The 13,148-nt window shown below is 60.4% G+C and overlaps 1 protein-coding gene across 1 annotated transcript; it reads left to right on the top strand.

Moving 5' to 3' along the window:
• Positions 1 to 437: 437 nt before the first annotated feature.
• Positions 438 to 6,013, top strand: Snai3 (snail family zinc finger 3). Its single transcript, XM_005411019.1, has 3 exons — positions 438 to 542; positions 3,801 to 4,388; positions 5,385 to 6,013. The coding sequence occupies exons 1-3, from the start codon at positions 467 to 469 to the stop codon at positions 5,588 to 5,590; spliced, it is 870 nt and encodes a 289-aa protein (XP_005411076.1). The 5' UTR covers positions 438 to 466; the 3' UTR covers positions 5,591 to 6,013.
• The last annotated feature ends 7,135 nt before the right edge of the window (positions 6,014 to 13,148 follow it).

The raw sequence follows: 13,148 nt of genomic DNA, 5'->3' as shown, positions 1-13,148 counted from the left end.
TGCCTGCGGCTTCCGGGGGCCTGGGGTGCAGCGTCCACCCACCCAGAGCCTGCCCGTCAGGCCGCCCAAGTCGTGACACGCCCACGTGGACAGGGATCCGGACAGCAAGGAAGGGACTGCGGACTACAAGGGGCGCAGAGGAGGGGAAGCTTGTCCAGACCAGGGTGCCCCGGGGCCGAGCACAGCATCACCCTCCGCTACACTTCTGTGACCACAGAGGGTCCAGAGTCCCGGGCCCTGTGCTTTGTCCCAAGCAGGCGAGCTTCTGGAGGCACTGGGCGCACTCCTACCGCGAGTCCCCGGAGCCCGGCCCCGCCCGCGCACCTGTCCTGGGCGTGGCCCCGCGGCCCCGCCCCACCTCCCCGGCCGCTGGTTGGCCGAGGCGGCGCGCTATGCTAATGAACCGACCTCCCCGCACCTGCCTGCCGGCCCCGGCGCCCAGTCTGCCGCGCCCGCCGCCCGCACCATGCCGCGCTCCTTTCTGGTGAAGACGCAGCCCGGACACCGGGCCCCCGACTACGGGCGGCTGGAGACGCGCAGAGGTAAGGGCTGGGGCCAGCGGGGGTCCTGGGGGGAGCGCACCTGCGCCAGGTGAGGGAGCCACCTCGTAGGCCCCCCGCCCACCCACCACTGCAGACCCAGCCCCGGACCCTGTGTGTCTCTGGGCAGGAAGTTGCGAGGGTGCAGACGGCCGGCCAGGCTCTGGCTTGTCACCCACTCAAAGAGAGCCCCAGGGGACCCCTAAAGTCCTGAAACCTGCCCGGAGCTGGTGAGAGGCTGGGGCTGGGGCTGGGTAGGCTCCCCAGAGCATCCTGGCGGGGAGGAGGTGGGCGCAGGGAACAAGGAGACGAGGGACCCCCGCACTCCCACAGGTACCTGTCCTACTGAGCCTCTCCTGTGGCCTCCCCAAGACCTGCCCTTACCCCAGAAGCCTACTGGCCATCCTGTGACAGCGAGGCTAGGCCCACAGTCCTCCCCTGGACAGCACAGGGTCCCCACTTTCCATCCCCCTCCAGGTCTGTGACCTGGGACAGGCGAGGGGTACTCTGCTCCAGGGGAGCCTACTGCTTAGCTGGCAGAGCAGCCCCCACTAGCTCAGCGCCCCAGCTCTGCCCCCAGCTGGCTCAGACCTGCACCCAGTGGAGCAGCTCCTTGGGAGGAAGACCCCGTCCCCCCATTGCTCAGTGCCTGGGGCCACTGGGGAGGGCAGGGCCCCTACCAGAGAGTCCTGCCCAGGTCTCCCAGGGAGTGGGAGCCCCCCGTCACTCTCAGCCCAGGGTGCCACCCGGGGTGCTGTCTGGGCCCCCTCTTCTCAAAGGTGCATTCTGAAATTAGTTTAAAGAGTTACTGTCCCCACTTGTGTAAAATAAAATAGACCAGAAACTGTTGGGCTGAGTGTTCACAGTAAAGGAAACTTTTGTTTCAATTACATATGTGAACACAGATTTAGATATAATGTAAAATCGAGTTTACATGGATCATAGTTTAGGGGGGTTTTGTGGTTTGGTTTTGTTCTTTGAGGTGCTGGGAATGGAACCTGCTGGGAAGCACTCACCAGTGAGCTGAGCCACACCTCCAACCCCAGCCCTGGGTGACAGTGCCCAAAATGTGCCCTGCTCAGAGCTAGGGTGTCACCCTAGAGCAGACCTGAGGTCCTGAGGTTTGGGCCCCGCCCACCTTTGGTTAGGGCTCCAAGAACCCCGAAGCAGAAGTGAGCTCAGAAGGCTTCTTCCCTACGCGACTGCAGGATGAGCAAAAGCAAGAGAATGTGGGAAGGCACAGGGGCACGCACTCGAATCCCAGTGACTCAGGAGGCTGAGGCAGGAGGACTGCAAATTTGAGGCCATTCTGGGCAACTTTACAAGGATTGTCTCAAAATTTTGTAGTTCAGAGAGTGCCCCAAGTTCTATCCCCAGAGCTGAAAAAAAAAAAAAAAAAAAAAGCCGAGTTGCAGTCACTCGCATCCTGGTGTAGAGCTTCTTTCCTGCCGGGGCCTCTTGGGTGGCCTCAGGGCTGCAGGTGGAGTTTGACTCTGGCGCTGCCTCGGGCTAGGGAGGGGCCGGGGCTAGGAATCAGAGTGAAGTGTCCTGGTCTGTGAATGGGGGAGGCAGTTTCTCCAGGACCCCTTGGGTTGTGTCTCTTGCCTGTCACCCCCTCCCTTCTGGGGGGACAGAAACCTGACGTGCCGATTTTATAATCAGGGACGTTGGACAGGAAACCTTTCCTATTGCTCCCCACTGTCTCCAGCACCTACTTTTCCTTAACTCCTCGCCACCCAGGAGGATGTGAAGTGGGCTCACCATGGTCTGATGACTAATTGTGCTCATTGGCCGTTTGGGCATGCTCTGTGGAGAAGTGGCTATGATCCTCTCTTTTCCTTTTGTGAAGTGCATTATTTGTCTTTTTGTTGTTGAGTGGCAAACATTCTTTTTTTTTTTTTTCATTTGTTTTTTTTTTTTTTTTGTCCGGTACTGGGAACCGAACTCACGACCTTGCACTTGCCAGGCAGGCGCTTTTGCCGCTGAGCTAAATCCCCAGCCCGGCAAACATTCTTTATATATTATAGATACTAGTTCCTGATAAAATACCCGACTTACGGTACTGTATTTTTGCCCACTCTGTGTCTGTCTCTTCGCAAAGCCCCAGGAGGGAGGTTAACAGGGCCACAGATTTATCCCCATGCCGTGAAAGACTGCACAGGTCAAGGGCTGTTTGGAGGTTAGGGCTCTGGGGGTCCAGAATTGACCTCTTTCCTGTAGACTGACCTCTTTGCTTGGGGCTGCTGCTGTTCTGTGCCCAGCACATGTGCTCTGGCCTTCGAAGGCAGGGGTCACAGCTCCTGGGAGCAGCAGTGGGCTGGTGCCGGGGGCGCTGGGGGCACCAGTGGCCCAGAAGGAGGGAGCCCGAGAGCCCAGCCCCCCGCCTGCTGAGCATGTCCCCGCATGTTCCAGAGCTGCAAGCTGCTACCAGTGGCTGCAGAGGTGCTGACCGCACAGTGATACACATGGGGAGACGCCATGGGGTGACGACGGGGTGACTGGAGGCTAATGACCGTGGGGGTGGACTGCTGCTCTGACCCCGGTGCCTCCTGCCCAGGGTTCTGACCTCATGCTGCTGGCTGGGCTGCTGCCTACAGCCTGGGCTGGGATGTGGCTCCCTGGAGGACACAGAGCTGCTCTGTGAGAACTGCCTCACGCTGCTAGGCACTGGCGTCCTGGAAGATGTTTTGGTTTTCTTTTTTCCTCTTTTCTTTTTTCTTTCTTTCTTTCTTTCTTTTTTAAGACAGAATCTCTGTGATCCAGGCTGTCCTGGAATTCACCGTGATCCTTCTGGCTCAGCCTCCTGAGGGCTGGAATTACAGGTGTGCTCCACCCTGCCCGGCACAAGAGTTGCTTTTCTGTTATTTTTAACACAGAGCTAGCCGGGCGTGGTGGTGCATGCCTGGAATCTCAGCACTTGGGAGGCTGAGGCAGGAGGATCATTGCGAGTTCCAGACCAGCCTGGGCTACAAAGTGAGCTCAAGGCCACCCTGAACTGCAGAGCGAGACCCTGTCTCAAGAAGACAAAAAAACAAAACAAAACAAAAAACACGGAGCTGGGATTCACTGTCCACCTGGTGCATATCCTGATTCTTGGCTGTAGTGGTCACATGCTGTGTGATTCTTGGCTGTAGTGGTCACAGGTCTGGACCCTGGCACTTCTCACGGTCCAGCCGTGGCTGTGTGGGTGTGGGTGAGCAGGTCTAAAAGCAGGCAGGGCCTGGCTGTCCTCACCTTTCTGTTCTCTCCCTGTCCCCCCAGGAGACAATGGCACCTGCTCCGACAAGAAGGAGGCCCCTTCTGTGCCTGGCCGCCTGGCCCGGCCCTGGGACTGCACCTCGGCCATCACCTGTGTCTCCCTGCCCCTCCTGCCGTGTCACGAGGAAGCTCTGGGGTTCCCTAGGCCAGACACCCCGGAGATTGGCCTGGGGGGCCCTTGGGCCGGCCAGGTCCCCAGCTCCCCGCTCAGAGACAGCCTGAACCACCTCAACCTGCCCCCACTGCTGCTCCTGCCCACACGCTGGCCCCCGATCCTGCACCCCCATGCATATGGGGCTCCAGACAAACTGCTTGGGGCCATGGGGGCCCCTCCAGCCCCAGGCAGCTTTGAGTGCATGCACTGCCACAAGGCCTACCACACGCCGGCGGGGCTGGCCAGGCACCAGCAGCTGCAGTGCCACCTGCAGGCCGGGCGCATCTTTACCTGCAAGCACTGTGACAAGGAGTATGGCAGCCTGGGCGCCCTCAAGATGCACATCCGCACCCACACGCTGCCCTGTGTGTGCGGCGTGTGTGGCAAGGCCTTCTCCAGGCCCTGGCTGCTGCAAGGCCACATCCGGACCCACACAGGTGGGGCGGGAGGGCGAGGGCCGGGAGGACAGGGTCTCGATGTTCCCCATACACACCCAAGCTGCACACTGAAGCACGTGGCCAGACTGGCACCCTCTATGGTCCTGCCTGAGCCCTCAGGGTCAGCAGGGTCACGCTGCCTCTGCCCTGGCACCCGGCCCAGTCCTCAGCCACGGCCGCATCCCTCTGCCTCTGCTTGTCCTCACAGGGCCTGCGCCCCACGCGTGTCTGTGCTCATATGTCCCTCTGCTGTGACACCGCCGACAGCAGTCATGTGGGGTGAAGGCTCCCCAGCAGCCCCATCTTAGTTATATTTGCAGAAACCCTATTTCTAAACAAAGCCACGGACGCAGGAGCAGGGTGTGGACGGTATCCCAGACTGGGCAAAGCTTGGAGTGCAGGCCCTTGGGGGACATCGTCTGCCCACTCTGCGGGATCTTGAGGCTGGGACGGTAGGAAGGAGAGGAAGGTGCCATCAGGAAAATGAGGGGCAGAGTCTCAGGACTTGGGGACACACAGCCAGCCTGCCCAGCCGGCAGGGCCCCATGGGGACACCAGCTAGCATCTTGGGACTATAGTGCTGCAGGACTGGACGGTGGCATCTCAGGGCCCCTCCCTCCAGCTGGCCAGGGCCATCCTGGGGCCAGGATCCCAACAGCAGGCCCTGCCCCAGCCCCTGGTGGCCCTGATTGCAGCCCTGTGGCTCCTCTCCTGCTGGCCAGCAGCCTGGAGGAGCAGCCAGAGGCTCCTGGAGCCTCTCACACAGGACCGCGTGGCTGGGATCCGGCTGGGCTCCAAGGAGGCCCGAGAGCCAGCAGCCGCCTTAGCCCTCAGGCAGGGCCTACCATGCCGGGTCTGGCCTGCGTGACGTTCTGTGTGTCACAAGCAGCCATGACCGTGGGTGCTCACAGCAGTCGGAGGGAGAAGCAGGCCACCACGACCCTGTGTGCCTGCCCTGGCTGTGCCACTCACCTGGCCCCACCTTCTTCCCCACAGGTGAGAAGCCCTATGCCTGCGCCCACTGCAGCAGAGCCTTTGCTGACCGCTCCAACCTCCGGGCGCACCAGCAGACTCACTCAGGCACCAAGAAGTACCCGTGCAAGGGCTGTGGCAAGACCTTCTCCCGAATGTCCCTCCTGGCACGGCATGAGGAGGCTGGCTGCTGCTTGGCCCCTGAGGGTGCCCCCTGCCCTGAGAGCTGAGGGCCGGCTGGCCTCAGGCAGCCTGTCACCTGGGGTCCTGGAGGACAGAGGCCAACCCTGCATCCAGCTAGACCCTGGGGACCCCACCTCATGGGCACATTTGCCACTGTTCCACCTCTGACCTGGCCCGGTTTCTGGTCCTGCTCTTCTAAGAGTGGGACACTTTTGGGGGGATTCAGTGGCACTGGATGGTTCCTGCTGTGACAGGCTACCCAGGGCCCCTCGAAACTTGAAGGAGCAGTTCTAACTGCAGTGAGTGGATGGCACTGTGACATGGGAGGGCACGGCTGTCTCTTGCCTTGAGTGTGCCCTCCCCGCCACACCACTTACCCCAAGATGGAGCCTGTGGGGAAAACAGGAGTGGGTGGGTAATAGAAGGGGGTGGGCACCTGGTCTTGTGGGGAATAAAGAGCCCTGTCTGCCCGGCTCTCAGAGTCCCACCTGGTCCTCTGGGTCTCAGAATCCCCTACAACAAGCCCTGGGGCCCCTGGGGCCCTCCCAGGGGAGGAGCTTGGTAGTGGCCAGCCAGGCGCCTTCCTGGGAAGGGTCAGCAGGGACAACAGGAGGAGTGAAGGGAATATGGTGCTTTTGAGGGCTCAGGCCATGGAGGGCGGGGGCTGGGGACAGCAGGGGTGCAGGGGGGCTGGGTATAGCATCAGTGAGGCATAGGAGTACCCCCAGCTCTGACCAGCTCAACTTGATCTGGAGGGGACAACCAGACCTGAGCAAGGCGCCTTGACACCTTCACCAAGAGGACAGTGGGTGGGGGCTTAAGGAAAACTTGTCCTGCTGTCACCAGCTCCACCTCTGGCCGCACCAGGGAATGCGACCTGGGTGCCTCTGGCAGCTCCCCTCTCACCCTATGCTGTCAGCTTCCTGTGTGAGAGAACATTCTGGAATATTCTAGAAGGTCTGCTGCAACCACACACATGCACAGCACCTTCTCCTCGTGGCTCAACCCTCAGCTGCTCTGGGGCAAGCCTGGCAGGAGCCCCTGCCCCATGTGGCAGCCTGCAGTTTCAGCCCTTAGATGCTGGCCAGGCCCAGAGAGGCATTGAGCCTTGAGGGCCCAAGGGGACATCCTGGAGGGAACCAGGCCTTGCTGCCACAGGGTGCCCTGGGCAAGATGACCTTGGAGCTGTGCTGCAGCTCAACCTGACAGTGCCCTGAGAAGGCCAGGCTCCCTGCCTCCCGGGTCTGGAGGGAGCTGTGTATCTGGAGTGGGGGCCACAGCACAGGGTTCTGGGGCAAATGTCCTCCAAGTTGGCCTTCTGAGCGGAGGGGCACTGGCCATCCCGGTCTCCTTGCCTCTGTGTCTTGCTTCTTTGAGGTCAGCAGACTCTGGACTGGGGACCCACCCTGCCGGGCACAACCTGACCGTAACCGCAGTCTCCAGGGTCACCTCCACGGTGCTGGGGTGGGGGCTTCGGCCGGGACTTTGAGGGGCCACGCCCACTGTAGTCCCCACGCCCTCCCTCCATCTTCAGAGGCAGCAGGGGCAGTTGGGTCCCCGCTGGGACTTGCTGGAGCCCCCTCCCAGCCGGGTCAGGTCCCCTTCCCTAGTGCCCTCCTCTCCACCTCCCGCCAGGGCGAAGCAAGGGTGGCTGCCCACCCGGGCCAGGCGGAGGCAGCAGCTGTGTCCCAAAGGGCCTGTCCTCATAGTAGGCGGCCACCCAGGGAGGGACCCCAGTGGCCGAGAGACCCAGCGCCACGCCCAGGGGCCGGGGCAGGTTCCTCTGGAGCAGCACCCAGCGCCTAAAGGAAGCTGTGTGTGGGTGAATCTATTTCTGGGGCCCCGCATCTAAATGGGGCTGCTGCACCTGTCGGTATGAAGGAAGGGAATTTCACAGGCCCAAAATAAAGCCGAATGTTTTCCTGCAGGACCAGCCCATGGAAAATGCACGTATATTTATATCTGGACTGGTGGTGGCCAGGGCTGTGCAGGGTGCGTTGGCACAGAAGCGAGAGGGCACAGGCACCTGCCAGGGACCTGACTGAAGTGAATGGAGGAGGCTCCCCACCTCGCAGGGCGGGCTGAGGTCGTGCAGTGGCCGGAGCCTCCCGACACCTGTGCCCCGGCCATGTGGCTGCTGCCGAGGACGCCTGCAGTGCGCTCGCTGGGGCCTCTGAGGCCTTCCCAGCAGCCCCAGACTGGGAACCGCTCATGGCTTTCCTCTGGGGGCTGCTGCCTGGGGTCCCCGCCTGCCTCCTTTGGCACCCCAATTCACTCACCAGAGTGCCACCCCCTCCCTGGAGAAGGCCCCCTTTCTGTGACACTGGGGGTTGATCCCAGCCCTTTGAAAACTTTTTATTTTGAGATAGTTTTCACTGAGCTCCCCAGGCCAGGCTGGAGGCCCAGGAGTGCCTGTGGCCCTGTAGTCCCAGGTCTTCTGAGCAAACCTCCAGGCATACAGCTGGATGTGTCCCAGGGCCATAGTGGGGGCGGGGAAAGGGGGTGCCCAGGTGTCCCTGGACCCTAGCATCGAGCTAGAAGCAGGGATTTTGGTCAACAGTTGGGTCGGGGTGGCGGGAGGAGCAGAGGTCTAGGAATCGGGCAGCGGGATGGAGGATGGGGCACCTGCCCAGTGCACCCAGAGAAGGGTGAGCTCAGTCCAGAGCCTGCCTCCCGGAATAGGTGTGGGTGGGTGGCAGCCCTCCTGGGCCCCGAGGCCTGCGCCCTATCCCCGCTGAAAGAAGCCACTCCTGGACGCCAAGGAGGGGTAAGGTTGTTACTCTCCCTTCTCGGAGCCCAGGGCTCTATAAATACCACTATGGCCTGGAATATTCCGGGGTTCTCCAGAGGCCTGAAAATAGCCCCTCGTTCCTATCTATACTCAGAGCCCACTCCTGGCTCGTTCGGGGCTAAGTTTAGCTCCCTGGCAGCGCTGGGTGGAACACAAATTTCCAGGCCCGCCCACCTCTGGATGTAGGACGTCCTGGGGGAATGGCTCTGCCGCCGAGCCTGGGCAGCTCAATAAGACGCCACACTCCTGGGTCTGGTGGTGCACGCTGTAATCCTAGCAGGCAGAAGGCTGAGCCAGGAGGGTTGCTGGCAGCTCAAGTCCAGCATGAACTACATAGTGAGACCCTGTCACAGGGAGAGAGAGAAAGTCTCACCTGGAGCTGTTCTGTCACCAGCCCATCTTTGAATTTGTCACACAGCTGGATTTCTTCAGCTGCAGAAGAGGAACTGTGGTGCATCCTGTGTCAGAATTCGAGAGAATGAGAGTGCCGAATAAACACACCAGGGAAACGGCTCAGGATGACTGCAACTTTAGAATACGTTCAGCCTAGACAGGTATAGTGGTGCACATACCTGTGATCCCAGCTACTCAGGAGGCTGAGGCAGGAGGATTTCAAGTTTGAGGCCAGCATAAGCAATTTAACAAGACCCTGTCCAGAGCCGGGTGTGGTGGCACACGCCTGTAATCCCAGCACCTGGGAGGCTGAGGCAGGAGGATCGTCACAAGTTCGAGACCAGCCTGAGCCACAAAGTGAGCTCAAGGCCAGCCTGAACTACATAGAGAGACCCTGACTCAAAAAGTTCAAAAAAAAAAAACAAAAAACCAAAAACCAAGACCATGTCTCAAATAACCCTAGGGGTCTACCTCAGCCTGCCTGGGACCCAGGACACCAGCACCCTTCCATGGGTGATTTAGAGACAGGGCCACCAGGTCACAGGGCTCTTCACATCTGCCTGTTTATCTCTTGGGGACCCATTGGCTCTTCTGCTTGGGTGTGTCATGGGGGATGTTCCCACCTCTGTCACATTGCAGGCACCTGCCAGCCATCCCCAGGCCTGCAAGGACAGCAGAGCACCCTTGAAGACCAAGCTGGCCTCCAGGTGCCCCCCTCTGCCGTGTCTTGTCCTTGAGTCCTCGATCCTCTTCCTGCGACCCCACCCCCCGGACAGTGCACTTGGGGATAAGGCCCAGTGTCTCTGAGGAAAGCAGCGCCCCGACCTGCCAAGTGGTGAAGTCCACACTGTGGCCTGGGACATTTCAGTCTTCTGCTGAAGCCCACAGCTTCGGGCCCAGGCTCCAGCCAGTGTCTGCAATGCACTCGCCCTGAGCCCTGCGGTCAGAGCCCTGCGGGGCCAGGGAGGAGGGTGGCTGGCATGGACCTTCGTCCTGTAGGGCAGCTTGGGCTCACCAGCCACTGCCAAGGAACCACGGAGCCGTGGAGATGCCCCATGGGGTCTGCACTGCGCAGGTGCCCTCCAGAGCGGCAGCTGTGCCCAAAGGCATGGGGAGGACCTGGTACAAAGACAGACGCAGATTTGCAAGAACACAGCTAAGGCTGGGTGTGGCGGCATATTTGGGAGGCTGAGGCAGGAGCATCGCCACAAGTTTGAGGCCAGCCTGGGCTCCATAGTGAGTTCAAGATTACACTGAATGGCACAGTAAGACCTTGTCTCAATGAACAAAATTAAATAAACAAATTTAAAAAAACACCAGAAATGCAGTGCAAGGCCATGCTTCCCATGGGAGCTACCACAGGCCCTGGGCAAGGCCTCTGTCATGTGAGGGGTGGGGTCACCCACTCCTCCCCCACAGGTGCGAGGTGGGCACAGAGAGCTTGGGCACCAGGGTAAGGTCACACAGCGAGCAGACCACAGGGCTGGAATTGGAACCATGAGGTTGAGCGCAAGCTTGTCATCTCCATCCCTGCATGACAGGACTGCTCAGTGCAAATACCGAGACTTCCTCCACTTTGCAGTCAGCTAAGGACGGTCGACCAGCTCAGGGAGGCAAACCCACGGTGAACGGGCCGTGCTGCCGGCAGCCGGCCAGCGGGCCTGGGAAGGCGGCTGACGGGACCCAGCCGGACGTGGAGGCTCTGGGCCCCTGAGGCTCGCCAGCCCAGGGGAAGAGGAGGGAGTGAGGGCAAGAGGACACCTCGGGCACCCAGGAAGGGTCCAGATCTCACAGCTACCCCAGACTGAGCAACAGGAAAGAAAAGGCCCAGGGAGGTCGTAGGCAGAGGGGGAAGCAAACGGTCCCCAAAGTGGACTTGGAAAGGGAAACGGAGCCTGGCTCTGGTGTCTGATGGTGAATGGTGGCTCCGGGGTGACACAAGGGTGACACAAGCCAGCCCAAAACCGCACACAACACACAGCGGTGCTCAGGGAAGGCTCAGCGCCCCCCCTCACGCCTCCACTGTGCTGGGCTTGCAGCTGGCAGGACCTGAGCGTGTGCACCGGGCCACAGGCCTTCTGGGACAGAGCAGCAGCTCCACGCTCGGGGTGGCGGCTGAGGCCCCTCGAAGAGGCTGGGCTTGCTCAGGGCCGTGGGCAGCAGCTGGTGCCCAGGAGCGCGGCGACCACACGCAGCAGTAGCTGCCGCCCGAGCGTGGGGAGGCGCCCACCACCGCTTGGTTCCTCTCACGTGCGGCCACAGGCAGGGGGTTGCCGTCGGCGGTCCTGGGGCTGTTGCAGGCTGGTCTCCACCGTCTTCTCTCTGGATCCTCGCTGGTGTCCTGCGAGTGGCAGCCGCCTATTTCCTTATTTCTACCACTCCACCTGCCCGGGTCCATCCTGAAGGCCTCAGTTTACCCTCATTGTCTCCAAAGGCCCTGCCTCCAAACGCAGCCGTGTGATGAGGTCCGCAGTCAGGGCTGCTGTACATGACTTTTGGGGGCCTCAAGAACTTGGTGGGTGCTCACTGCATCCTGTGCTTTCCGTGCGGAGGGGTAGCTGAGAAGGGGCCTCCAGCTGGGTGTTTATCACGCTTACCTACCGTGCTTGGGGTGTGGCGATCCGCTGTGGGGCAGGGGGCCCCTTGCCGGATCCTGACATCCAGCCTGGGAGAAACTCAGGCCTTTAGGGGAGCCGCTCACTGAGACCCAGTGTCTTTATTTCAAAACCTCATGTGTGCCAGGCATGGTGGTGCACACCTGTAACCTCAGCACTCAGGAGGCTGAGGCAGGAGGATTGTTTTGTATTCAGGACCAGCCTGGGCTACAAAGTGAGTTCTGAACTACATAACACCCTGTCGCAAAAAAACAAAACAACAAACAAATCCCACCTTACCACACGAAAAAAACCCAGTGTGCTTTTGTCTGATTGAAAAGATATATTTTAAATTTTAGGTCAGAAATTTACCAAAGGCAAGGTGTACGACTGTGAGGGGCAGCGTGTTAGTGACCCCAGAGGAGGGGACAGGAAAGGTCCAGGTCAATAGCATAAAGCCTGAGAGCCAGGCTCCACCCCCCAACAGCTCACCAGGGACGCCACCAGGGCGGGACCTTTCCACTGCTTTATTTTATTGTCATTTGTGGTGCATGTGCCCTGTGTGTGTGTGTGTGTGTGTGTGTGTGTGTGTGTGTGTGTGTGTGTGTGTGTGTGTGTGTGTGTGTGTGTGTGTGTGTGTGTGTGTGTGTGTGTGTGATGCTGGGACTGAACGAGGGCTCCGAGCTACGCAGACTGCACCGCAGCCCCATGCCAGCCCTGGACAGCTCCGCTGGTGCGCTGACCCACACCCCCCAGCAGAGGCGCTGTGCTGGCTTCCATGCTCCCTGTGAGCTCAGCACCTCCTCCAAGTGGGGAACCCGCCCCAGGGTGCCCTGGCCTGCGTGGTCGCCTTCCCACCTCTAACACAGAGGCACTTCGCACCCGCAGACTTGTTTCCGTTGCTGCCCATTGGCTTGCACTTTGCAGAACTCTGCAGATGGACTCGCTGGGATCAGTGCCCTTGTCCTTGGCTCCTGTCCCTGTTGGATCTCTTGACGCTTCTGTCTCCATTCATTTCCTTCCACTGTCCTGATACAGATCTTTCTTCCTTCCCTCTCTTCCTGTTTTTTTCTCTTTTTGAGACAGGATCTCACTATGTAGTGCAGGCTGGCCTTGAACTCATAGCAATCATCCTGCCTCAGCTTCCCAGTGCTGCAGTTATAGGTGTGTTCCTCTATGCCCCGCTTTTTGTTTTTATGTCTTTTGAGTCTTGTAGTTCATGTTGACATCAAACCTGTGAGCCTCCTGCCTCAGCCTCCCGCATGTGGAGATCACAGGCCTGTGCCACAGCGGACTCTAGATACAGATGCTTCATCGTGGGTTCTGCAGCCACGCTGTAGCGTGGGTGCTGTGGACTACAGGACATCCAGGGCCACCGCGGTCCTTTGCAGAGTCCCTGCGCTGCAGCCCCTTCACCACGGGACGCGGCCGCGCGCATCCGGGTGGCAGCCAAGCTCTCAGCGCCTTTGCAGCCCCAGCATTTCCAGGCCGCCCTGCAGGCATCGCTCCGCAGTCTCACGTCCCCCTCTCCGCATCCGGCAGCGCCCTTCCCCTCACGGACCGGTGCCTGCCAGGCGGGTTGTCTCCGCGGCCCGTGCGCGGTGGAGGGGATGCGGCTGGGCAGTGTGGCCCCCTGTGTGGTCCCCGGCCCCAGGAGCTGGCCCCGGGGACGTGAGCTCGCCGAGTGGTCACATCACTGCGTCCCAATCGCCCTCCACACCGGGTCTTGCCCCGTGACTTCTGCCCTCACAGTGTTTCTGCCACCGCAATGCCACCTGCTGTGAGCCTGCAGAACCGGAAAGGAAACTCTCTCCCGCCAGGTTCCCA

This window comes from Chinchilla lanigera, unplaced genomic scaffold (genome assembly GCF_000276665.1).
Source record: "Chinchilla lanigera isolate Chin_1 unplaced genomic scaffold, ChiLan1.0 scaffold00140, whole genome shotgun sequence".
Classification (NCBI taxonomy): domain Eukaryota; kingdom Metazoa; phylum Chordata; class Mammalia; order Rodentia; family Chinchillidae; genus Chinchilla; species Chinchilla lanigera.
This window is presented reverse-complemented; position numbering and strand designations above follow the sequence as displayed.

Coding starts and splice junctions, on each gene's coding strand:
- Snai3 (XM_005411019.1), top strand. CDS start 467: ATGCCGCGCTCCTTTCTGGTGAAGACGCAGCCCGGACACCGGGCCCCC. Junction 543..3,800: donor GCGGCTGGAGACGCGCAGAG/GTAAGGGCTGGG, acceptor CTGTCCCCCCAG/GAGACAATGGCACCTGCTCC. Junction 4,389..5,384: donor CCACATCCGGACCCACACAG/GTGGGGCGGGAG, acceptor TCTTCCCCACAG/GTGAGAAGCCCTATGCCTGC.